General features: G+C 39.3%; 1 protein-coding gene across 1 annotated transcript in view; it reads left to right on the forward strand.

The window, feature by feature from the left end:
- Nucleotides 1–5,545: 5,545 nt before the first annotated feature.
- Nucleotides 5,546–27,181, forward strand: part of arhgef39 (Rho guanine nucleotide exchange factor (GEF) 39) — a 52,027-nt gene continuing 30,391 nt past the window's right edge. The window contains exons 1-5 of the mRNA XM_017695773.1: nucleotides 5,546–5,585; nucleotides 10,754–10,946; nucleotides 13,561–13,655; nucleotides 17,595–17,715; nucleotides 23,338–23,456. Coding sequence (XP_017551262.1) covers nucleotides 10,797–10,946; nucleotides 13,561–13,655; nucleotides 17,595–17,715; nucleotides 23,338–23,456 — 485 coding nt within the window. The 5' untranslated portion in view covers nucleotides 5,546–5,585; nucleotides 10,754–10,796. The remainder of the gene's footprint in view (nucleotides 5,586–10,753; nucleotides 10,947–13,560; nucleotides 13,656–17,594; nucleotides 17,716–23,337; nucleotides 23,457–27,181) is intronic.

Raw genomic sequence — 27,181 nt, forward strand, 5'->3', positions numbered from 1 at the left:
AAAAGCAGGACCCTTTAAGTGGTGTCCCAGAGGTGGACGTCTGTAGTTAACACACATGCAAGGGCAAACCAAGCAGAACTTTCAAAAATTCACATTTGCTCTCCCTCCCACAAGGAGCACGGACATTTAATGTCACAATAAGAGTTTAACTTTAGAATGCGTCTCCAGCGAGAAGGTGACAGGCGGCCCTCCCTACATGGAATGCAGATTTTTTTTGTTTTGTTTTGTTTTGTTTTTTTGTTTAAAAAGTTTTACGCTCTGATTTCCATTCCCAAAAGTGGACGTCTCTGACAAATGCAACGGTGATGGACGTCTACATATCACAAGCACAGAACCAGACAATTCCCAAATGCTGTGCACACACTCTCACATACACGCACGCATACACACATACAACCACACACTCACATGCACACCAATTCAATACCCTCTCATTCTAACGCTTGATGGCTGAATGACAGCTTTCAAGAGAGTTAGTGTCCCCCATCGTCAATTAGGAGCAAACCTCATTGACACGCATAAAACCCAGCCATCCTGCGGTTGTGGTAATTGCAGCCATGACAGTTTATCATTATCCATGAAAACCGCTGGGTTTTGCAAGCACCACGCTTTTTTCAATGGCCCTCCTCAACTGAAGAGTCACTCCGTTTTTTTCTTTTTTTTTTTTTGTGCATGTCTATTTGTTTCCATGTGATTATTTTTTTCCCAGGGCCAAACAGTCATTTTACTTTAATGAGCACACTGTTTTCAAATGTGCCGAAACAGCGACAAGTATGGAGAGGCAGGTTGCAGAGGCTGATTGAGAGCTTTAATCAAGGCCACCAAAGGTAGACAATAGGCAATTCCAGCAAATTGCTTTTGAAAATCCTCTGCAGACTTTTTTCCGTCCATTTGCATTGTGAGCCCCCCCCCCAGTAATCTTTTCTGTTTATTTGTCCATCCATAACTTTCCATTTCAGGTACTAATCTTCCATTTGCATTTCAGTTTCTGCATTAAGACATACAGTACTACAAGCATGAGGAATAAAAATCAAAGTTGAGAAGACTGGGAGCCGTTTCGGCGCACACCCGCAGACCCAGAAGACTGAAATAACTCACAATGTGTTATAATTCCCTGTAATTAAGACTAACAAGGACAATTACATACTTTGGTGGGAGTAGGGCTGATTACAGAGAAAGTGGCAGCAATCAGCCGTTTAATAATGGATCATGCCATTAGTTATTGAAAATGATTTAACATTTTACTTGGCTAAAGAAAAATATTGACACTTCAAAAAGCCCCTACACGGCAAGGCCGTGAAAGCACGGTGCTAAAAACCAGCATTTGTTTTTCGGCCAAGTGATTCGATGTGTTCTGGAGCTACAGCGTGGTTGCTTATGACATCTTCAAGCTTAGGGTTACCTTCCTGTTCTCTTTTGAATGATTCATAAGCTGAAATTCAATACTATCGGACTGGAGTGAGGGGACTCAAAAAAAAAAAAAGTTGAATTACAAAACATTGCATTCTTTCATCTCATGAAGTTTTTGTGCGGAGCAAGGGTCAATTAAGAGTCCTCTGGCAACGGTGAGGATGAATAATGCACCACGGGGCTGGAAAACCTTGGGAGAGTTGCTTTACTTGTGTCGAGTATTGACACTCATACCATTTCTCACCCCCCTCCTCTCTCCTCAGGTGAAAAAGGACCCTTTGTCTGTGGTGTCTCCGACTGCTCATGCCTCAATAGCCCCAAGGCAAAACGGGCCTAATTTGCACAGGTCTGTTTGGGGGCCAATTATTATAATACCAAATGTTCTGGAAACACAATTAAATAAATAAATAAATAAATAGTGGTCTTACCAATATCATCATACATTTTAATGAACCTCTCATTAAAGATGTATTTTATCAGTCTGCCAATTCTTGCCTTTATACTCCGCGCTCTTTGCGATGCTTAGCATTAGGCCCTAACTCCGATTAGGTTAGTTTTATGTTGTTCACCATCCTTACAAGCATATTCTCAATGCAATTCTACCTCCCATCGACCCCAGTTTATCTGACCTTCTAAAGGCCTGCATTTCTTTAAAGTGCTCGAAAGTAGCAGTCGATAAAATTTATCTTTTGAATGTTTTACGTTGCAAATTATAAGGATAGTAAAGAGATGTGTAGCTCATATCTATGGATAATGATGTTATTGCTCCTGACACATCACGGATATGGTTTGGGAAGCGTTCAGCGCTTGCGGTTTTTCAGCACAACCCTTGCTCAAGGACACAGTCTCATCTGGCACTTCAGATCCTGTGCCTTTACCATTACTCTTGCTTGCTTCATAGAACGTACTATATAGCAAGCGCTGTCTATAGACTTACACATTAGATTCCGGGAACAATGCATGAAGCCCAACTGAAGCTGTAAGAGACATCAATATGCGAAATCCCTAAACTCTATTGCGTGCTTTATAAGAGGAACACAAAGGAAATGTCCTTCGATCAAAAATGAGGTTTCTGCTCCCAAGAATGCCAGACAGGCTGATCACCTCTAGAGTGCCACACAGCCAACACTAGATGTCAGTGTTCTCGCTAATGTGGACTGCAGGCTTTATTCCTGCACACTTTGGAGAGGTTGTATTCCTTTTTTTTGTATTTTTTTGTAATTGTACATGATGAGGAGAAAAGTTAATACATGCACTTTAGTATTCCAGGTTTCCCTGCTGATTTTCCTCATCTACAAGAGGCTGTCTTTGAGGAGCTTGGACTGTTACTGTGCCAAGCCTGATCACAGGGCATCACTTTCATCTTGCCCACATACTAGTAATAATTAGCCAAAATTTGCTGAGATATGATTCCCCCTCCCTTCATTTCCTAAGATGTATCATCTAGAGTATAATTTCCATTTTCAGTCTCCCGCAGAGCCTAAAAGTAAATGCAGGAATGCGGTGCTTTTAACAGTGAGGTTTTTTTGTGTTTGTTTGCTTTTGGGTCGTTCTAGGAAAAACAGAAAATTTGCTATCTTAAACCATGTGATTTTTTTTTAAGATCATCAGGCTGGTTACATAAATGTTGATAACAAGGTTCACAAGCAGAAGTTGGTCATTTCAAGTTGGTCATCGCTGGAAAGCTAGTAGATGCCAATGGGGTCACAACCATGTTGTATTGTTAATTATTGTTTTCACAAAAACCTGTTCCCAAAAAGTTGAGACAGCATGTGAAATGCTTTAACAAATAAAAAACTCTACTTTGACTTGTATTTAAATGAAAACAGTACAAAGACATGATGTTTAATGTTTTATCAACAATGCTTTTTAAATATATGCTCATTCTCAAAATTAATGTAATTGATGCTTACACCATGTTCTAAAAAGCTGGGATGGGGCAGTTTAAGACAAATAACATTGTAAATGTTTAAAAAGGTAATTTAATCATGCTTCGGTAGCCAGGAAAGTCCTAGTTCTTATGAATGAGGATCGATCAAGGCTCCCAAAAAATGCATCAGGAAATAAATCCAACAGTTTAACAACAACATAAGAACAACAATCTTTAACAAGCTTTTGCAAGGATTTTAGGTATTTCAGTACATAATATTACTAGATACAATGAATCCAAATGAATTACAGCAAGGCCAAAATACACAATGGACTGCCTGTGACCTCTGACCCTCCAGACAGCACTGCATTAAAAACTGGTATGCTTCTGTGATGGATATCACTGCATGGCTTGAGAATGCTTTGACAAAACGTTATCAGTAAACACTGTTCATTGCTGAATTAACAAATACAAGACTCTGCTATCCACAGTGTAAACCAGATGTTAAAAAACAATGTCCAGAGACTCTGCAAACTTCACTAAGCTCATACTCATCTGAAATGGACTGACGCACAGTGGAAATGTGCATTGTTGTCTGATGAGTCAACCTTTCAGATTGTTTGTGGGAAAAGTGGACGTTGTGTCCTCTGAGCCAAAGAAGAAAAGGACAATTTAGATTGTTACCAGTTTAAAGTTTGAAAGCCAAGGTCTGTCATAGTGTGGGGGTTATTAGTGTGTAACTTGTACATCTGTGACATATGCTGCCTTTTAGACACCGTCTTTTTCAGGGACATTCATGCTTATCTCAACATGACTATGCAGAGCCATATTCTGTACGTGCTACAACAGCAAGGCTGCATAATCAGAGAGTGCAGATGTTAAACTGGCCTGCCTGTCTTCTATTACACATGTAACACTATTAAGTACAACATATCACACTGTAGCCTCTCTCTGGTTGCGCAGCTAAAGACTTGTGTAGCTAAAGAGCAGCAAAAAACAGAAAAGGATCCGTTTGTGCCTTCAGTCGCAACGATTATTAAGTTTTGGTTAAAAGAAAGGTGTACCATGATGGTTAACATACTCCTGCATCAACTTTTTGGAACATATTGCAGGCATCATAATTGGAATAAATAAATATTTACAAAAAAAAAAAAGAAGGTAAAACATCAAAGATTGTGTTTTTGTACCGTTTTCAATTTAATACAGGTCAAACAGCAAAGCAAAGCAAAGCAAAATTTATTTATATAGCGCTTTTTAAAACAGATGTTGTCACAAAGCAGCTTTACAGAACAATCAGTATTACAGAAAGAAAAGAAAAGAAAATCCGGGTCCGAGCCCCCATGAGCAAGCCAGCGGCGACGGTGGCAAAGCAAAACTCCGTAAAAGAAGAACCTTGAGAGGAACCGAGACTCAGAAGGGGAACCCATCCTCCTACGGTCAACACCGGATAGCAAACCTTATTAGTATGAAGTATTATAGTACAAAGTGGGACAAAGAAAAGATCTGAGGGTGAGGACTGCACAGCATTGTAAAGCAAGAAGCTCAGTGGTGGTCAAGCCGGTCCAGAAGGCTGGTGAGCAGCAGCACCCGATCAAGGCAGAAGAGGCAACAGCATCAGACGCACAAGATGGGCAGCTATCCAGCTCAGAGTTTAAAAATAACAGCTTTCTTTTTTAATTGATGTTTTACACTCTCCCAACAGTGGGAATGGGTTCCATGTGGAAGACATATATATGTACACATATTTGCTCATATTACAATACGATGTATGCAATGTCTTAAAACATACATGCTAAACATACTTAATATTGTGCCTTTTTGTGCATTTAAGTATATGCCTTTTATCAACATATTAAAATATACGTACATATGCAGATAAAATGTCATTTTTAATGCTTACATACATGTCAAACACATGAAAATGTATCATAAGCCTGACATATATTTTGAAAAATACATAGACATATATTTCCTTTGTATATAAGCTGGGCTCTGCTTTTGACCTGTTCTATCTTGGTCCACACTGTCTGCAGCCCCTTAAAAACACGATACAGGCAGGAGCAAATTACACAGTGCATGATCTTGGAGGGGAAAGCAGTGGCCACACAGGCCCCACAGTGCTTAGCTTACCTATGGCTGCCATTTCAACAAAAGAACTAAACGAATCCTATCAAATCCCAAGACGCCTCCAGTGACGTCAGGACGTTTTCCTCTGCTAGCCAATAGCAGCGGACGTCAACCCGGAACCGCCGAGACCGAGAAAAAGACCGCCTGTATTCAATTTGAAAAGGACGCACGTTGACAGGTCAGTCTGTTTATCTCATAAAACCACACACGACTACACAGCTGCCGCTTTAATTAACGCGGTGTATACGTGAGCAGGTCAGCCCTGTCATTTCCTAATAAGACGAATGTTTTGTTTACTTGCCGTGACGAGCGGAAGCGAACAGCCAAACGGCGGTAGCTGGGTTAGCAAGGTGGGTTAAAATGGGCGAATCGGTCTACATCCAGATAGTGCTGGCCATTTTACTTTCCGCCTCAGGAGAAAAAAGAGCTCAGAATAAAAATGAACTTCGGCACCACGGGTAACACTAGTGTGCCAGAAAGCTCCCTCTCGTCTACAAATCGCCCTGTAGCTACGTTTGTAGGTAGACTGATGTTTTGCCTACATCTCCGTATCAGAAATGCCACCGGCTTTAAACGAATAATTGATATTTTCACAGCCCACACCACCATGTCATGCGGTTAAGTAGTAATGCCAACCTGAGTCTGTACTAATTATCATTAAAACAAAGTATAAACCTGAAACAAGAAGTTAATGTGCTATACAGAGCAAATCTGGTAGGTCACCGATTTTTCAGGAAGTCGATCGAATCGATTCAGAAGTCCAGCTGAATTTTCGGCAGCATCTTCATGTTTACGCTAACGTGTTATAAACTATTTCAAAATAGCTACACAGTTCAGTCCTTGATTTGTAGGCAAACGCTGTCTGTAACGCCAAGATACGCTTTTGTTTACTATCCAAAATGACCATGTGAGCCTACACGTGGGGGTTGGCGGTGGTGGTTGGTTCCATTGACTTCCATTAAAAGTAAAGTAGGTTTTTTGCTTCTTCTGAAGTTTTGTTCCAACAACAGCGATGTGTAATGCTGATAATGAAATTGCTAAATTTCCTTTTGGATCAATAAAGTATCTATCTATCTATCTATCTATCTATCTATCTATCTATCTATCTATCTATAAACCAGTGATGAACAGTTTCTTTGGGTAGTGTTTTACCTAACAATGCCTACGTCTAAAAGAGAACAATTCGGGCTCATTAAGTTTCTATATAATGGAGGATTTCACTTTAAATAACTCTGTTTACATGTTAACCATTTAATCACCTACTAATTTTGTGAATAAACAGTTTAAGAGAATCAGTTTTTTAATGATTGAAGCCTCCCATCATTACAGTAAAACACTGCTGTCACTGGATGATTGTGAAAGCCTGCTTCACCACATTCAACAAACATTTGACTTGCTTGACTCTGACCTGAAAAGCTATTCATGCCTGTAAGCTTGTATGTAGATGATCTTCCACAATCCATTACATAGTGTTTCCACTGTGTCACATTATGGCCCCATTTTCATTCCTGAACATCAGTTTGATATATGGATGGAGCAACACTGCTGCAAGTTTTCCTAGTTGTTACGCAAACTGGTTCCAAATATCCAGATGCTGAAGTCCCTTTTACTTCTGATGGTTTTTTTTGGGTGTTTGTTTGTCCATCCATTACCTAGACCATAAAACTTTAACCTTAAATCCATGACCATTGCATCAGATACTGGTAAACCCTGTAGTTTAATATAAATGCTCAAGCCATACCCATAAGCTAAAGCCTAAGGTATGCACCAGTGTGTCAGGGGCCAGATTTATGAAAGTGTTTTACGAAAGAAAATCTTCTTCACACTTTAGAATAAAAAGCTACTCTCCACACAACTTTTTAAGAATTCTCTTAATTCTTTCTAACAGTTTCCTTAAGAATAATTCTAAGAACATGTGGTTTTCTTGACAATATTACCTTCTTAAAGGTTTTCTTAACTTTACAACACCCTCATGCTGCCTCTGCTACTCCTGCCTGCAACCCCACAATTATCACATTTTCCAAAGAGGAGTTTGTTCCTGTTGGCTGTTTCTTCCACCATCACCTCTAGTTCTTGTTTGCTAAAAAGTTTGAAATGCTTGGCTTGATGGTTTTCTTAAATTTTGCTGTCCTCTAAGAGGATTAAACTAAATAACAATAATAACAGTTAAATCAAATGTGGAATGTGTGTCTTACATCGTATATGGTACGTGATAAAATGCAACATAGTCTTCATAAGAAAACAATGAAGATTTTCACAAAAAAATCCTAATTGAGATTATCTTAAAAAAAGTTTTTTTTGAGAATTGCATTTAAGAACATTCTTATGAACTTAGTAATGTTTGTGTTTCGCAAATTTTTTATTAAGAAAGCTTTTGTGATTCTGGCCCCTGGTGTCAAAAGTTCCTGCTAAAACCTAATAAAAACAGGTTATGATGCAGTGTTGACTTACATGCCAGGCATTGCAGGAATGAATCTGTCTTTTTTCTCTCTCTCTCCTCTTCTCCTCATGTCCGTTTGTAGAATCATATTTCATTTTGTTTCACAGTTAGGCCTTTTAAACTGAAGTTACCGTTTAAATGATTCATATTCATTTACTCTTGATTACAGCTAGTCTGTGAATATTTTAATCAGTGTTACACGAAGAGTGAAACCAAAAAATGCAGTTTAATGTTTTCAGAAATTGGGCTGCATTTCAAGTGCATCAGAAGCCGCCTCATTTGTAGTAGCTATGGAGCTCAAATGTGGTCCTTCTGCTCATGACATGGACTGTGTATTGCATCCACAACTCCAGTTCTGCCGATGGAGGCACAGCAGTCTTGCTCTCTTTTGGGCCTATACTGTAGAGGTGGGCAATATGATGGTGTTATCATTATCGTGATAATTTTTGTAATCATGATCGCTGTTGGAACAAAACCTTGTATCTCCAAAATGGTAACTTTACAGGAGAAGGAAAAACATCATTAGCTTACAAAGGAAGTTAATATAAAAAGATTTATTTTCAAGTTATTTTGGACTGTTTCTATTGATATATCCTAAGGTTTGTGCGTGACTGCAACGAATGTGCTTCTCTGATTGTGTTGTGGATTTTGTCAGTACTCGACGAACACTCACCATGTGATTCATTATAAACAGAACATGATTAGTTGTGTTTGTGACACAAAGCTGCTTTGTGACAACATCAGTTGTAAAAAGCGCTATATAAATAAATTTGATTTGATTTGATTTGTTTGAATGGATTCAGTACAGTGCAAAATATGACATACAAATCGGTGCCCATTGAAGTTTTTAAATGTGGCACTACTAGTGCATTGTTGCTGTCTATCAGAATGTACCATCGTGTGTATTATAAATATGTATTGTGATATATTTCACCATATTGTGCTGTATTATCACTTAGTTAAAGGTCTTGCGTTGTAGTGCTTACTCTGTTTTGCACTCCAGTTTCTTTAAGATCGCTCAGCCATGTTCATAATGGAATTCATTTTTTGAAAAACTTTTGTCCCCACAAAAAGTAGAGAGGTCAAGTGGTAATGAAATGCTTTCTATAATCCTAATTACGGTATCAGAAAGTCATCATTTTTAACCCAAGCGAGATGAGTTTACCCCTCCTTACCATTTGAATACTGTCGATTTGCCTACTGTGCACCCTTGATCCCAGCCCTCTTCACTTGGCTTTTAATTGGCTTCACTGGGCCAAAAATGCTGCTATAGCTCTCAAAATTGGATGATTATGTGTGCAAGAGGGAATGATGCAATTTACAGTAAGTTGCTCGTAAAACAGTAGCTTGGTGTTACTTAACGTACATATAGCCTGGGCTACATGGTGTACTTATCACTTCGGGGCTTTTAGCTCCGTTATTTGTGCTGTTTTACTGCCATGCGTTCGTCCAGACAGTGGGGTGACTGACACTGCTCACGCAAGTTAGTGCCCACTTAATGCGGACAAACAACAGATTGTTTTGGCATGCCGTTAATCCACTTTTTCTATCAGTCAAGCTGCCGGCATAAACTGTTAATGGGTGCTTTGCTGGCAGTCATCTTGTGTGGCTCTTAAGAAGAGAGTAAGCCTCCCCCTGCTTTGGTGGCACTGATCGAGGTGGCTTGTTTACAGTGTGTTAGAGAGCAGCTGACGCCAGCCTCCCCGGGGACAGCACAAGGGTTAATTGCTGTTAAAGTGGTGGTCTCGTCCCTCTCTCCGGCCCTGATGCTCCATTAGAGCTGACACTAATGAGGCAGTGCAGGGAGGACACCCTAGAGCTGGGGGACCACACTGCAGGCAGGGGAGAGAGAGAGAGAGGGAGAAACTGAGGGAAGAACTGTGCTTAGAGAGAGAGAGAGCAAGTGAACACTGGGTCATAGATCAAGAGAGTGCTGTAGTGTTGGTGAGTGTGTGTTGGATGTGTGTGTAGTTGTTTTGCCTTAATTGGAGGCTCAGGCTGAGCTTATGGCCTACATATGGTTTGTTTATTATCGTAAATTCAGTGGGGCAAACTGGCTTGTTTCGATGTGCTCAGTTGTGCTGTTCTTGTATATTCTCTCACAGCATCGATTTGCTATGCAGCAACGTTCAAAAGTCAAAGGCCGTCGTTTCATTTATTAAATTTCCAGTCAAAATGGCCATCAAGTGCAAGTTATTCATTTTTCAGTGTCAGGAAAAAAATCTGAAACATTTAACAGAAAATTACACAGAAGCTTCAAGAACGAAATCTCATTCTTTTCAGCGGTCCTTTTTTAAAAGACATCTGCAGGGATATTTTTCCACACCACCAAAGTTCAGTCTTAGAAGTTGGTGCATTTTCTGCTTCTCATCATGACAGTAATCCCAAACACATCCAGTGATGTTAAGGTCTTGACTGCTGTAGTGGTCAGTTCATTGTTCTGGTGGTCAGACCCAAAGATTTGAGATGTCTTCTCAGAGTGGAAGGACAGAAATATTTTTTTATTATTTTTATGTGATAGGTGACAGTTTGGTGGTCTATCAGATAAGAGTCTCATTATCTGTATGTCCTTAATCATTTTTTGAAACTCATTTTTTTTCTCTTATTTTCCTTTGACTTTCCCTTTTCTTATCCAAGCGGATCATCTTTTAGTTAATCTCCTCAGAAATGTGTCCTGAAAATTAATAATTTGTCCTAATGTTTTGATTGTTCATTAAATAAATTGTGATCACAGTACAGTACAGTATTTGACAGTACAGTATTTTGTCATTTTTTTGTTTCCTACCTCATCATCAGTTGGATCAGATACATTCTTTTTTCCTTTTGAAAGCTGATCTAGTGTTTTCTGCTGATATCAACCCAATACTGCTACCTATTAATTATTATTTTTATCTCTATATCTTAAGGGTCACCACCTGCTCTAGAGACGACACCCTGACAAGGTCAGTCATGAGTTTTGCCCCAAGCCCGTGTGTCCCAGCAGGTGCACGCAGCATCCAAGAGCAGCGAGAGCGCTGGGATAGGAAGAGGAAGTGCACAGGTCGTGAACTGGTCCAGAGTGAACAGAAGTACTGTGAACAGTTAGACCTAATCACTACAGTGAGTTTCAGCATGGTTCTTTAGCACATACATACAGCAATATAGGTCACGCTGTGAGACCACGAAACTGATCGATTTATCTCTTGACTGATAAAATCAGCCGATGTGTAAGGTTATGTTTATTACAGAGAATGTTGGCCACAAAAAATGTATTTAGCTTCTTACATGTTGTAAGAATTGTGCTACACTAAATCCGATTAAACAGGACTAATCTTTTTACTAAAACAAGTACTGACAATATCCATAATATGCTCAGAGAAGCACATTGTAATGGTTTTGTCATGATGATGTTAAATATCATCATGTTGCACATATCTAGTTTTGACTGTGTAAAATTATATGGGATATCAAAATTTGGACTGATTTTTGTATCAGTTGGGCCCTAAATAGTGATGAAACAATGGGAATTGTGAGCCAATGCCAGCATCCAATATTTTTCTTCTGCCAATGCTGATGTAAGCGATCTGGGGATCTCGACCACTTAACTATATATTTTTCAATGGTATTAAAGAATTAGAAATATAATCATTAACAGGAGTGTCATTTAAGTGTTCCTAAATATATATATATTACACACACACAGAATATTAGGGTGCCAGTTATTTAAACTTACTTGTTAGTTAGATTAGAGCTTTATGTGCCTGGAGGCCATCTTTACGATGTTCAAGGCTGTTTCTATCAAGGGAACGGGAAGATGTCACGTACAACTTTAGGCTCCATTAAGTCTGGACATCATACACACACACACACATCCAATAAGTCTGTGCATCATACACACACACACATACATACAAACATACAGACACACACCTTTCACCTCAATTGATTACACTTCATCTTTAGTTTTAGGTAGTATAAAGATCAGGTATTACAATGTTCTTGTGTGTATAACAATGTATGTTCCCTGAGTGCGCAGTTGGGTCGTTCATCTCTGTAGGCCCTGACAATGAGTGCTTGTCTCTCTGGCTAATGCTGATTGGGTGAAGGAGGTCACTTCAGATAAACAGGGTTGTTATAAATTCTTTTGGTAAAAAAAAAAGTGAACGAGAGTCCACACTCGGGTTTACTGGGGTGATGGGTGCCCTAAAGGCTCTCAAGCCTATTTTTTCATTTTTTATTCACTTTTCTTAAATTTTTAATTTTTCTTAAGATTTTCTGTCTTGATTTCCATTTTTCATATTTCCTTCATTATCATAAAACTGTTTTGTCCAGCGGGTTCATCCAGTAAACTGGCAAAACTCCTTTTGGACTCCTTTTTTATACCACAACGGACAATTTTTCCATTTTCACAATCTTACACTGATGTTGATACATGTCCCAAATTTTAGAACTGTTTTAGATCCATAAAATAGATTATTTTTAGAAATGCTGGATTAGGGTTGCAAATGCAGGAAAAATTTATTTAAAAAAAAAACACATACACACACACACAAAAACCCCCCCACAAATTTAAGTACAGTAGCCCAGCATGTTCCAGTTTTCTGGAGTACGATAAATGCATCATCACTAACAGTTTGTAATATTAGACAAATCTAAACATCTGTCCCATGCAGATATTTTTAAGAAGATATCTGCTGATACTAATATGATTCCAATATTGTCATGCATCCCTAGCCATAAAGTGTACATGTTGTATGAGATGTATTTGAAATCTTGCGTAGTGCTTACTTGTCATTCTAATCATGACAAGTAAGGGGGCAGTCGTGGGCTGGAGGTTAGAGAACCAGCCCTGTGACCGGAAGGTTGCTGGTTCGATCCCCTCATCTGACGGTCCATGACTGAAGTGCCCTTGAGCAAGGCACCTAACCCCCAGGGCTGCCCACTGCTCTGGGCAAGTGTGCTCACTGCCCCCTAGTGTGTGTGTTCACTAGCGTGCATGTATGTGAGTGTTTCACTGCACGGATGGGTTAAATGCAGAGGTCTAATTTCACAGTGTGCAAACACAGTGACATGGTTATAAATTCTAATCAGGCCATATGAAAGATACATTTGTCTCAGATTGATAGACGGGAAGAAAATGAAAAGATCTTCCTGAAGTTTGAGCAGTTCTTAGAACAATCACACAGCTCCACTCTGCATTTTATAACTCACTGAAGGCCTTAAGTGCGCTCAATTTGCTTAGCTCATTTTATTACTAAATGACCTAAGAGCACTGCAGCTGTGTCTGTATTTGGAGTCATTGTGTGGTCTAACCCTGCCTGCTTACTTTCTCTGGGTGAGGCTCACCCACACAAAGAAACAGCATGAGTCATTATGGTTAGTGCTTGAACCCAGAGAGCTAATGCTGCAAACCAGTGCATTGTTCTTATAGTTTTGCAGTGTGTTACGTTAGTTAAGTGGCTGATTATTAAAACCCACACACACTTTTCATAAGAATCTGCATATTCTCCTTCGTGTTTTCTTCTGCCCTCGGGTCGTGTTGAATTAGCTGTGTGACTAACCTGTTAAAAGTAATTGGGATGCCACTGATGTAAAAATGCCTTCCTCCGTGTCTCAAGGGTGTGTTGTGTGTAAGGTGACACTCACCAAGATGAAGAGTTATGTACGAGTGGCAGTGAAAGATTTAATTTTCTCCTCCTTCCGCCCCATACCCCCCCCACCCCCCCTTCTCTAGTACTTTGTGGAGATTCTGAAGGCCAAAGGAACCCTGAGGCAGGACATTAGAGAGAGCATCTTCAGTTCAATTAAATCCATTCATTTAGTAAACCAGTAAGTATCCTTTCAATAATTAACTGGATATTGCTGCTCTGGGGAGGGGAGGGTGGTGCATGTGATACCGCTTAAAGAGGACGAGAGGGTTGGGAGTATTAATTGGGGTCTGACATAAGAATGAACTTTGCGAACTTGGTGATTGCCTGGTAGGTCTTATCTTGTTATTCTCTCAAGTGGGATCAGGAATCAATGAGGGTCCTGCATTTAGGCTTATGGCTGCACTTTCTCCTAAGAGCACCTACCATTCCTGCTATCACCACCTATCTTTATTTTTAATGAGGGGCACTTGATTCTTCTGAGCACAGCATGCTGATTGGAACAAGTTTGTATAAATGCCCATGTTTTTGAACAGAAGCACATGCATTTTTCTTGGATGTGCTGGTCCTTTTCTGTCCTTTTTAACCCTTCTGTTGCAGGTTTGTAGGCTTCAGACAAACAATTTGTTTGGTTGCTGTTTTTAACGGGATGGGGAGCTCTCACTACTAATTTATGAAGCCCACTTGTGACTTGTACAGCCCTTCTGGATTCCCTGTTTGTGGAAGCCTGGGTTCATGACAGCAGCTAAGGCAAGGGTATAGATAAATTAGCAGGCAAGGATAAAATAACATAATGGGGAAGAAAAAAAAGCTGCTTGATGCTTGAAGTCCACTTTCACATTGATCTTTTAGCGTTAGTAGAACAAACTAACAACAAATTAACTCGACAAGTGTCAAGAAGCCCACTCGCGTTAACAGCAGATTTTCTCCAAGTGCTCTGTGTACGCTGTTCGTGGTGTGAAGCTCTCTTGGAACGTCATGCATTTTTGATTTACTGTGGGTTTAGCACATGTGAAAGCAACAAGCAAGCAACCGAATCCCGCTCCTAATGTCCAATAGCCGGAGAGCAAACAAGCCTCCAGGTTGTGTTTGTTACTTTCTTTTTTCTTTTTAATTTGTTTATTTATTTAAAAAAATACTTTATTAAGACCTCCGGGGCTGTACTGTGTGGAGATCTCCACTGCTGGATGCCTGAGTGCATTTGATATTTAACAACACGATCAATGTCGGTGTATTTGCCTTACATGTTTGGACAGGCGTTTTTTAACGGCCGCAGCCCAGTAACAGGATTTCATCAGCACCCTGCCCAAATTGCCCCGAGATCTAACGTGATTGGACGGTGCGGGGCTGCACACTGACTGTGTACATTTCTAGCCGTCCAAACAACGGGCAGAGAGGAGGGAGTGACAGCCTGCGAGGGCTTCATCCTGGCCTTGTTGATTGAGAATTATATTTACAGTCTGAATAATGAATCACTAGGGGTCCCTAAGGCTCCCATCAGTGCCAGACTGACGGGCCGCTCCGGCTGCAGTGGCTGAATGAAGATGGAGGGCTGAATTTCAGAGCCTGATGTATTGGATAAATTGGTACTCAGTTACCATATATCATCATTAGAATCGGTTATTGAATCGCCGGGTGAGCCATAATGGCAGCCTCTCAATTTAGATCCCTGAACAGACAGTAGTGGTTGACTGATTAAAATGAATAGAGCGCTCCCATACTCCTAACCCTCAGTTATTAGGCCGCCTTTTTAGATGGGCTTGCTTACACTTTGATTTGGAGGCTTGATCTTTCAGGAAAATCATGTGTCTTTTGTTGAATTATAGCCAAAAAAAATCTGGTTTAATTTGAAGTTACATTCAGCCATGTTCAGTTTGCATAAGATTAGTGTTCATATTTAATGATGGTGATAGTGAACTGGCCATATTCAGTGAACCACAGTTAACTGAAGAATCGCAGTGTACCTGCACACATACGTGATTATATGTATATGTATCATAGGTAGTTTACAGGCCAATGAAAAAACTTGACTTCTTGACTTGTAATGAAAGTCAATATAATACGATATTTTCCTCAATTAATTTCTATTAGGTTTTTCATTTTCAAATTTGAACACATTTTAAAAGGCAGCTGGAGTTTTCAAATCATGAAAAAATGTCAACACGATTTTTTGCATAACTGCAACAGAGTCTATCTGTTTGTCTGTCTGTCTGTTCCTCCATCCATCCATCCATCCATCCATCCATCCAGTTCAACTGATATGAAATGTTTGTAACTAATACCTAAAAATTCCAGTAAACGGTAGTACTGGCCAGTATGATTTTGACACTCCAGCAGATTTATGTGCATATGTATTGTCTTGCTAATGTGCGTATAGAAGTCTTTCTTTTAGTGGAAATGATATCTGCAATACCTTTCTAACCACTGGCCTCCTAACATACAGCAAATGCAAAAATGTGCTGTCTGTCAACTACGGTAAAGTTAAAAGTGCTTTGGTTCAGATAATGGGATTCAGGATTGTGATTTTTAGTGAATTGTGTTTGTTCTTCTTTGTACACTTCTGATACTCCTGGGCTGAAGATTGAATAAATTCGATTCACTAAACGTTGCTGAACAAAATAAACAAAAGGGAAAAAAAAATCTGATGTACTGATCCACTGGTGCCATTCATCATTGTTATAGCTGTTTATCCAATGAGGGGATCAGGCGATGGTAGGAGCATTCCAATTATCCCAGCCTGCACTCTAACAAACCATGATAACCAACTTGAAAGTGCTGTCACTTTGTTGAGTAAGTAGCACAAAATCAAAAACACATTTGAAAGATAAATATTCAGAACGAGTGCGTCTGTTTCCCTCCCCCCCCTTTTAATGAGAGTAAATGTGGTGTGGAAATAGATCAAATAATATCCCATAAGAAGGAAGTCGGTCCTTGTCACCAGTGGAGGGGAGGAAAGACATGCTGTGCTGACTGAGTGCTGCTCTCTGCACTGATTGGGCTTCTAAAATGTGCTGTTTTCTCCTCTGTGTTTTTTTTTTCTTTGCGTGTGTTTGCATTGTGCTAACTACCCAGCGACAATAATTAGTATTCCTCTGTTCCAACTCTCCACAAATGAAGCCACATAGGCCCCCATTGTTTAGCAGAGTCTGTGCCCACCCCAGATGTCGCAACTGCTAAGAATTAATGTGGATTAAAGTGACGCAGGAGGAATGCTAATGTTATCTTTGTCGTCTTCCTGACGGCCAGAGAATTTAATTGCCCTAAAAAAGAGCATAAAAAATGTAATTCGTAATTTCATATTTATTATAATAGCCTCTGGCTGTGAAGGGGGGGTGGAATCGGAAACACTGTTTTTCCCGCCCTTTGCCCTTGTTAGAACTCTCTCGGCTGCTCCAGCGTCTCCTGATTACGAACAGAGGCTACCTTGGCTTGCAACTTCATTAAAATCTATTTAAATCAACTTCAACTGCAAAGTGCTCCTTCTTCCAGCATGTAAGAATGTTAAGTCTCAGGGAACATCATTAGAGTGTGTGTGTGCTGTTGTGTCTGCTACCTTGCTCCAAGTTTGGATAATAAGCTACCTCACAAGTGTCAACACCCTCACCCTTGAATTCCGTCCGTGTTGCTGTAATGTGCGTGACAGCCAGGGCGTCTGTGCTTGCATTCCACTTGAGCACTTTTTGTTCCTGGATTTGCAGTGAGCACGTTCACTGTAAAAAGTGCCACGCTGTTGCCCTTGGGCGCTAGCCCCACTGCCTTGGTCTCGAACAACTGTCACCCCACAGGGAAAGGCCTTAGATGACACCACACAGAGCAAATGGCAAACGCTTACGTTTGTGGAACACTTCTGCTTCTGAACTTTACCCTCTCATTATTTTCACAAAGTGCCTAGGTTCCCAAAAATAGTGCCACAGTTACTGTTTCATTGTGGCTGCCGTGCAGGAGAAGCTGCCATGGTGAAACTATATTTACCAACACCATTTATGTAGCTCTGTTTAAATGTAGAGTATATTTCTCACTTCTGTGCAGCGTGTGTTTTCAGAGTTAATTAGTGCTTTGTTTGTGTGCCAGTTGTAGTTTTTTATGTGCTTAAAAAAAGGGATCTTTGTTCTCCAACCAGGACACTACTGACTCACCTGGAGGAAGGAAAGTTTGGTTATGGCTTTGAGCAGTTCTGCCCTCACCTTCATTTCTACACTGCCTATGTCGACAACATCCAGACTGCGAAAAGGGTTCTGATGGTAAGTAACCATTAAGTGAGCATGTGCTCGGTAAATGTGAGAAACGTGCAGTGTTGTTTTATCAGAATCCTTTATTGATCCCAGAGGGGAAACTGCAGTTGTTACAGCTGCAACTATTTATGTAAAAGAATAAACACTTTAATAATTCAAAAACAAAGATAAAAAGAAATATGCAATATTGTACATAAGATTTAAGTTCCTATGAATTGAAGTTCTTACTACTACTAGGTGGGCTTGAGCTGACTGGCGGTGTATTGTAAATAGCTGATAGTTTTCAACTAATTGTGACTCCATGTCCATGTTCTAAATCGCACAAGTATGTGTATCTGACCATCACAAATACATGAGAACGGATATGCCATTCCAAAACCTTTGATATTAATATGGAGTTGGCCCCCATGTTGCAGCTCAAACATCCTCCACTTCCTCCACCAGGAAGGCTTTCCACCAGGTTTATGGTGTTTGTGGGGAATTCGTGCCCATTTGATCAAAAGGGCATTTGTTAGGTCAAGCAGTGATGTTGAACCAGAAGGTGTGGCTCGACATTGACGTTTCTAATTCATCCCAAAGGTGTTCATTGGAGTTGAGATTAGGGCACTTTGCAGGCCTCTGGAGTTCTACTGAATTTGTCAAGCCATGTCTTTTTTTGCTTTGGATTTTGCTTTGTGCAGTGGGGCACAGTCATGCTGGAACAGGAAAGGCCCTTCCTCAAACTGTTGCCACAAAGTTAAAAGTATATAATTGTCTGAAACGTCTTCGTATGCTGTAGCATTAAAGGAATAGTTTGGAGAAACAAATTAAATTGATGCATCACTGAGCCCAGATGCAGTCAATCAGCTGAGACATGTATAATTTCTGACATCTGCCTTTTTAGTTTACGGGATATGCTAAGCTAACGTTGCTAACATTGGACTTTCACCAGACACATCCTCGTAAATACATGCCAAAATCTTAATTAATTTGTTTAAAAAATATGTATAAATCTATGTAAAATCCACTTAAATAAGTTACGTTTTTAGTAAAATGGCACAGATATAAACATTTAAACTAAAATGATCACTACCTTATAATTGGCATAATGCCGCTCTTTGTAGTACTGCTCTGGTGCTACGCAGATATCACGTTTGGTTTTTCAGCATAGCAAAGGCTTTATAACTGTAAGACAGTAAGCTAGACGTTACATCTCGAATAACAATAAAGCTATGAAAATGATGCTTTTCATGACATTTTGTGTAAACAGTAAAAGAGGTGTCCTTCAGTAAAAGTATCATGCAAAATCTCAGAGCTGAAGTTAGCTTGTTCTTTGCCAGCTTCTTATTCATATTTTCTATTCCACATTAAATGGTGCAATAGTTACATCCTGGTGCTTGTACAGATGCTGGAATGGAACTGTTGCTCCATTTGAAGTGAAACAAATTTAGCAGGTGAATAAGAATCTAACTTCAGCCTCAACAAAAACTCTGTATGCAGTACTCATTTGCAGCTAATGATTACAAGGAAGTTTACGAACAGTACATTCTAAAAACTATTTCAAGTAAATTTCTATGAGCGAGAAATTAATTTGAGGTAAGCTTTATTTACTTTTTCTCTGTCTTCGCTGTGCATTTTATGGTAGCTAAACTACTATCATGCCATATGCTGCTAGCATGCTTGATAAACGTTGCTTTACATGGTTTGACTATAGAAATAAACATTTTTTTTATTGTCTTCAGTGCCAGCTGATGTTTCCTCATCTGTGCATTCAAGTTAGAACATATATGACTGAAAATATGCTCCTCAAAATAGTCATCGAACATTGTTTTGATTTTCAAAGTACCAAAGCCTAGCTTCTGAGCCAAGCTCCCTTACGCACCGTCCATGTGTTTAGACATACATGTAGCTTTGCCTTTGGTTGTCTTGCATGTAATGTTACCACAAAATATGCTGAGGTAAAAGCGATTCTGGTGACTCACAATGGCTGCACTATGTGGAGAAGATTTATTTTTGTTTGTATAGAATAAAGTAAGTCATAACGTGTCCTGAACCACATTGATGTATCTGCATGAAACAAATGACGATCTGGAGGGCTTTGAGCAAGTTGAGAGAAGTTTTTGGGCTTGTCTTTAGTCTTCATTGAAACTAAGGGGCTGAACTCAAACCTTGGAAAACAGCCTCATACCATTATCCCTACTCCATCAAACTTTACTGACACTCTGCTTTTCGGTAGGTAATGTTCTCCTGGCATCCACCATACACAGATTTGTTTATCAGGCTGCTAGATAGTGAAGCATAATTCATCAATCCAGAAATCATTTTTCCACCTCTCCAAACTGCAGTGATATTGTGCATAGTGATCTTAGGCTTGCATGCAGCTGTTTGGCCATGGAAACTCATTTTATGAAGCGTCTGACACACATTTCTTGTACTGATGTTACTTCCAGAGTCAGTTTGAAATTCTATAGTGAGTGATGCAGCAAGATTGGTGATTTTTTATTTTTATTTTTATTTTTATTTTTTTTTGTACGCATTATGTGCTTCAGCACCCACTCTGTGAGTTTACGTGGTCTATCACTATGTGACTTAGCTATTGCTATCTAGAAGCTATTGCTTCTAGATACTTCATGTTCACAATAACACCACTTACAGTTGACCTGGGTAGATCTAACTTGGCAGATATTTCACAGACTGACTTGTGGCAATGGTGGCATCCTGTTTCAGTGCCGCATTTAAAGTCACTGAGCTCAGTATGACCCAATGATTGTCTATGGAAATTGCATGCTGTGTGTTTGATTTTATACACTTGTTAGCAATGAGTATGGCTGCAACACTTGAACTCAATAGTTATGAGGGGTGTATTCATACTTTTGGTCACATAGTATACATGCAGTTGTGTAGCAATGAGAGGCAACACTCCCCCCACCCCATGGGCACCCCAATGGTAGTATTGTCAATCAGCTTTGGCTAGGGGGCACAGTTAGACGAGGGTATGCCACACATGATCTATCAAGCCTATTACTTAGTTACTATCCATCATTACTTAGTTATTACTTATCATTACTTAATGTAACCCTACGTCATGCTAGTTCTTTTAAGCTGAGTTTCCCCACTCGCACCCTTAAAACTAAAAAATGAACAGTGCCCACTCTGAGTTAGCTTGCGTTTTTGTCTTTGATTAGAAATCTGGATAGGGGTCATCTCCTCATGGCCACGCTGTCAGTAAGAATTCATGAATATGTATTCATTATAGATCTATGGTAATGTGCAGGATTGACAGTGTATCATGTTCTGGCTCTAATTAGTCTAAACCTATTAAGCCATTGTGTTGTATGACTCCTTTTTTTCTTTTTTTAATTCTACAATTGTACAGTATTGTTGTGTTCAACTTTAGGGGTTGAAGAAAAGAGTCATTGTTGGGTCAGTAACTCAAAGATCGCCACTCAAAATGATTGACGTTTGGAGCCGTTAAAAAAATGGAGTCACCTACCTGATTAAGGCTGGTGGATGACACCCTGTGCAAACAGATCTCTCACAGGCAAAGCCCAGCGGTACCATTAAGTCCAGCACTCCCGTCTCATTAGGCCTGACTTAAGTGGGCAGCCTCCGTCAATTGGCCCAAAAAAAGTGCAATAGGGAATCTCTGTCTCTCTCTTTCTCTGTGCTAATTTGCTCCTCCTTCAGCAAGGCACCTGTACCCCCGTGTATGGATGACTGATTTCTTGTTAGACCAAATCAGGTAGTGGTTAAAGAATTATCACCATGCTATGCTAATGCTAACTTCAGCGTTTAACACGAATGGATGAGCACCTTTCCAAATAGGCACGAAATCAAATTAAACTTGTTATACTGTGGGTAGGTGGATGTTTTAGACTGGATGTATATTAGGAAGAGGGATGTTCAGAGCGTTCTCCTCAGCTATAAGCTTCTCCACAGCCTACCTTGCTGTGGAGCCCAGGCGCCACTAACATCTGCTCTTATTTATCTGTGGGAAGCCTCGAGCTTCGCAGATATTAATGTCTTAATTAAGAGGAGGGATACGTCTGCGCCAAATTGACTGATTCCCATTGATTCAGGACTGAGCTGTGTAAGTTAGCATTGATTCCCCCGCCAGGCCTACATGGCAGTAATTGCAGGAACACAGAGCGGCATGTTTGCCCTGACGCGTGACTCAGACACAGGCAATCTGTCCCTCTGGATCTCCACTGTGTCATCGCCTGCCTGGCAAGCATGTGGTGAGGAAATAAAGGATCTCTTGCAGAGAGAAGGAGCAGTGGTTATTTGGAGATGAATCAAGGGCCTATTAGTGTTTTGATAATGATCTCAATATGAATTTGCTTACTTATTCATTTATTTACTCAGAGGCCTGAGAGTAGGCTTTGTAAGCTCTTTCTGACAGCTGCCCAGCTGAAGATTAAAATAGCATTCTATTCCTATCTTTCTAATGGCCTGTTTATACTTGCCGTCAATAAGATTTGAAAACTCCTTTTAGTGCCGAATATTGTCAAGTTCTTGTTTAGTCCAGTATCAAATGATAAGGACAAAATCAGCGACAGCATTTAAGCACCTAAACTTGTTCTGTATTAGTCAAAATCAGGATTTCAATCACTGCAGTCGCTTAATCGTAAAATGCTAGTCAGAACATATTAATTAGAAACATAGTAAAGCCTTTCCTTTTACAGACAGCATTATGCATCAAACAAGTGAGTCACGGGGATATTGTTGAATGACAGACTATTAGCCTGTTATGTACTATTATATAACATTATGCAAATATTGTACAAAAATAATTACATTTGCAGGAGTCATATTTGGCCTAATTACAGAGCACTATAAAAGTAAAAGCATGACAAGAAACTTGTATTAACCTCCTCCAGACCAAATCAAGCATTCATCTCATAGCATGGCCAGCATGCCTGTGATTTAGTGTCTGTCGGCCTCGCAGAGGGAGACCCCAGCTGCCTCGTCCATAAAAGCCATCCGAGCAGGTGTGCATGGTCAACTCGGTGCCTTTTATGCTGCACAGGACCTGTGCCATTTGAAGATGATGCCTCGTTTAGTATGCCGTATGTATTTTAGTGGGAGATATAAACAAATAAAAACTAGAGGCTAAATCAAACTCCAAAGACCACAGATGCAGGATTGAACTTTGGCAAACTTTAGGAGAAGGTTCCTGGCCTACTGATGCAAAGACATTGTTGTCTTGACAGATGAATGTACATGCATATATAAGGATCGAAGCATGCTTGCTTATTGTACCTATCTTCAGTGTAGTTTACTTTGTCACTCAATAACAGCTTCAACACAAACTGTTTGAAGGAAATAAAGGCAATTTTAGAGAAGTTTTGTATGTTTACAGAATTAATTTGGGCTGCTTGAGTGACTGTTGAGTTTGAGTGTTAGCAACTTTATACTCAGCTCCGGATCTAAACTGAAGAAGCAGCGTTTGTGTTCCAGACCTGTCTGGGTTAAATGGAAAATTGGGTAAATTAAAATTTTTCTGACTATTCTTTTAACCCCATGTTACCACTGAGGTAGGAACTGCATTACTGAACTTCCTTTGGTGAACTCACTTCCTGAATAGTGCCATGTTCTTTCCCAACAAATTAATATTTCAGTTTTATAAAACAAAAATGCAACTTGTTTCAGGTGCAGCTGAAGAAAAACAAAGCATTCAGGAGATTTAAGAAGCTTCAGGAGTCCAGACCCGAGTTCCATAAGATGAAACTCGAAGATCTGCTTCCTCTTCCCTTACAGCGCATTCAACAGTAAGTTCCTCTCTCCACACACACGAGCAAATGTTTTAACTTCCAAGCTTCCCAGTAACTCACAAACACATTCTACTAGTGAGAAACGCTGTGGCTCTGCAGAACATATTTTACAGGCTCTTCAACTATTGATTAAGACTGGCTCTGAAAGTTTTGACTCATCAGTTGTCAGAGTAGCTCAGGCATTGAATTCCATATTACGTGCAAATGAAATGGATTGTTCACCAGCGTAGTTTTAGTGCATTTAAACCATCTGCTATTGCAGAGAGATTGCGGCCGTTCGACAGCTCCTACAAGATGGCTCCACTGATATGTAGTCATTTTCTGAAGCGAACGTAATGCATTTTGGTTATGCATCAGTGTCTTCTGACACTGACCAGTCTGCTTCCTTTGATGTGACAAAAGTCTTTTTGTTTGCTGTCAAATCACTCTGCAACGCTCTCTTTCCCTCATCTGACTGTGTGTTCGGAGGAAAATTTTGGGAATCGCTGGGACTCACTTGTAGCCGAGCAGAAAGCTGTCACCACCGGGTTACGCTTTCCATGCTTGAGTTCTCCTTTTCTGTTTGGTTGCTTTGGCGAAGTCACCCCAGCACCACGTAAGGAGGAAGGCTTTTTGATGACGGACGTAATTATTGTTTGATGTCATGCTCACGCCAGCCTGTAGACTGTCCAAGAACTGTCAAAATCCTCTTTGTTAAGCAGCCGATTTTGTTGGCTGTAATTTCATGCGGTCATGGTCTCAGCCGTTAATTAGTGTAACAGGGTGCGAAATGGGCTGAAACATGCTTAAGAACCAGCGAAAATGATGTGACATTGCTTTATCAAGCTGCTCAAGTCGATCTTAATTAGGCTTTCATGTCACTCCTAATTTGTAAGATGTACTTTGCTACATGAAAGAAGCAGACATGATGTCAGTGTTGCAATGGAGATAATTATCTTTAAATTTCTTCAACTTGTGTAACAGTTTGTCTATTCTGTCTTATAAAGTGTTATATGGACACATTTTTCCTATCTTGGCACTTCCATCTGTTGTGCTGAGGTGCACCTTATATAGATAATTGTGAAATTCTTCAGTTCTGCGAAGTAGCGAAGTATCCTTCTGTTCCAAGAAGGAAGTCACAGAATTTGGAATTTTGACATATCTAGTATGTTGTTTATTTATTTATTTTTCTTTTTTAATGTTTTGTTTTCTTTTACAGCCAACTACAGCTGAAGTAGGCCATCTTCATTTGTAGGGTCCATATTATTATCCAGTGCCTTGGTACTTGCTTTTTTCCCCATGCACAAATATCCTCCAATTTCCTTCACAATTGCAGTGCCCCGTCCCCTCAGTCAGCGTGTTCAAAGGCACTTCTTGATCTGGTCACCTCCTCTCAGACCCAGATCACTGTGTTTCCCATTGTCCCCCATTGATTCTGCCTCGCTCCTCAGTCAGGCTGAGAACACATGGAGGACACATAATTGTATGATGATCTTAAGTGGTGCAGCAGAAGGGCTCCATTCTTGTTGAGTGCAGATAATCAGGGGGCTCACCTCTAGCGGCGACTCAGGAGGAAATTGTTGTCACTTATCGGCTCGAAGAATGATGGAGAGCCACTGCGGGTGCATCTGGAGCACCATGGCTGCTTAAGACGTGGCACAGGATGTTGGAGAGGAAGTCAAATCATTACTTATATTAATTGGAATCTGTTGGTGGAAAAGGGAACGCTGCCCGTCACTCTCTTTTTCTCTCTTTTTCTCCCTCTGTATCTCTGTCTATATCTGTTTATCTATATATCTAAATTCCAAACAGTTCAAATGGACAACAACTATCCAAACTTACATTATATAATATTCCAAATTACTTTATTGGAAAATTACACTGTAAAAATGATTCGTCAGATCTATCTAAAATTACATCATGTGGTTCCAAGTAAATAAACTAGTTTTGTTCAACCTACATAAATACTCTGAATGAACGATTCTTTCATTAAAGAATTATTTTGAGTTGAATAAAACTAGTTCAATTGCTTGCTACCGCATGAAGTCATTTTTTAGGTAGATCTAATGAGCCATTTTTTACGATGTATAAACTAGGAAACCTTTTAAAAAAACACAAATATATCAAAACGTTACTGTACTTTGTTTAGAGAGTTTAGAGACCACCATATTTATTTTATTTCCAGTCAAAATGGCCAACAAGTTTGTTTTCATTTTTTCTGAGGAGAACTGATAGAAACTAATGCACTTGCAAACATAAGGAGAAAGTCAAAGAAATAAGAAAAAAACCCAGCAAGTTTCTGGCACTGAAGTTTAAGAAATGATTAAAAGATATAGAGAAAACAGGATTCCTAAGAAGCATGTGAAACTTGGTAGAACTGTCACCATCAGATAAACAGTACGCTGTGAAGTCAGTATTTTAACTTAAAGTAAACTGGTTACCTTAACATTTTGAGTTCATTGAACTTCTAATAGTAAGTTAACAGAACAATAATCTATGTTTTACTTTCTATTAACTTATTGTTTGAAGATCACTGACCTCAGAATTTTAATGCAACCAGGTTACTTACTTTAAATTAAAATATGATCATTTTTACAGTTTACTTAAAGCTTTAATATTTAAGAAAGGAGAAAATTAAGCTCCACTATTGTCTCAGATCTGGAAGAATCCACTGGTGTTTCTGCCCATCCTTCCACTGTGAGGAGTTTGAAAGGATGTGTAGCTGTCATGAAGCTCTTAATGAGAAAAGGAAATAAACAAAAAATATGAAAATTTGCAAATAAAACAAAGAAGCTGTTGGTATTTTCAGAATAAAACAAAGAAGCTGTTGGTATTTTCAGAATAAAACAAAGAAGCTGTTGGTATTCTCAGAATAAAACAAAGAAGCTGTTGGTATTCTCAGAATAAAACAAAGAAGCTGTTGGTATTTTCAGAATAAAACAAAGAAGCTGTTGGTATTCTCAGAATAAAACAAAGAAGCTGTTGGTATTCTCAGAATAAAACAAAGAAGCTGTTGGTATTCTCAGAATAAAACAAAGAAGCTGTTGGTATTCTCAGAATAAAACAAAGAAGCTGTTGGTATTCTCAGAATAAAACAAAGAAGCTGTTGGTATTCTCAGAATAAAACAAAGAAGCTGTTGGTATTTTCAGAATAAAACAAAGAAGCTGTTGGTATTCTCAGAATAAAACAAAGAAGCTGTTGGTATTCTCAGAATAAAACAAAGAAGCTGTTGGTATTTTCAGAATAAAACAAAGAAGCTGTTGGTATTCTCAGAATAAAACAAAGAAGCTGTTGGTATTTTCAGAATAAAACAAAGAAGCTGTTGGTATTCTCAGAATAAAACAAAGAAGCTGTTGGTATTTTCAGAATAAAACAAAGCTGTTGGTATTCTCAGAATAAAACAAAGAAGCTGTTGGTATTCTCAGAACAATGCACTGACCACCTCCACACCTCAGCATCACTGAATGTGTTTTGGATTATTTAGATGGTTTCAACTTTTTTCTTTCTTGAGACTGAAAAATGAATAGTGTGTTCTTAGCTGGAAATGTCATAAATGAAGGGTGATCTCTGACATTTGCAGTTATGTATGTGCCAAAAAATGTTAAGCCTTGTTTCTTACTGTTTCTTACTAAGAGACCAGTAAGAGTGTTTAAAATAGGCATTACAGTCATAAAAATATGTTATATTATTATAAAAAAAATGTTTTAAATATTTTTTAATATTTTAAAAAAATCAGATTTAA

This window comes from Pygocentrus nattereri, chromosome 1, assembly GCF_015220715.1.
Source record: "Pygocentrus nattereri isolate fPygNat1 chromosome 1, fPygNat1.pri, whole genome shotgun sequence".
NCBI lineage: Eukaryota > Metazoa > Chordata > Actinopteri > Characiformes > Serrasalmidae > Pygocentrus > Pygocentrus nattereri.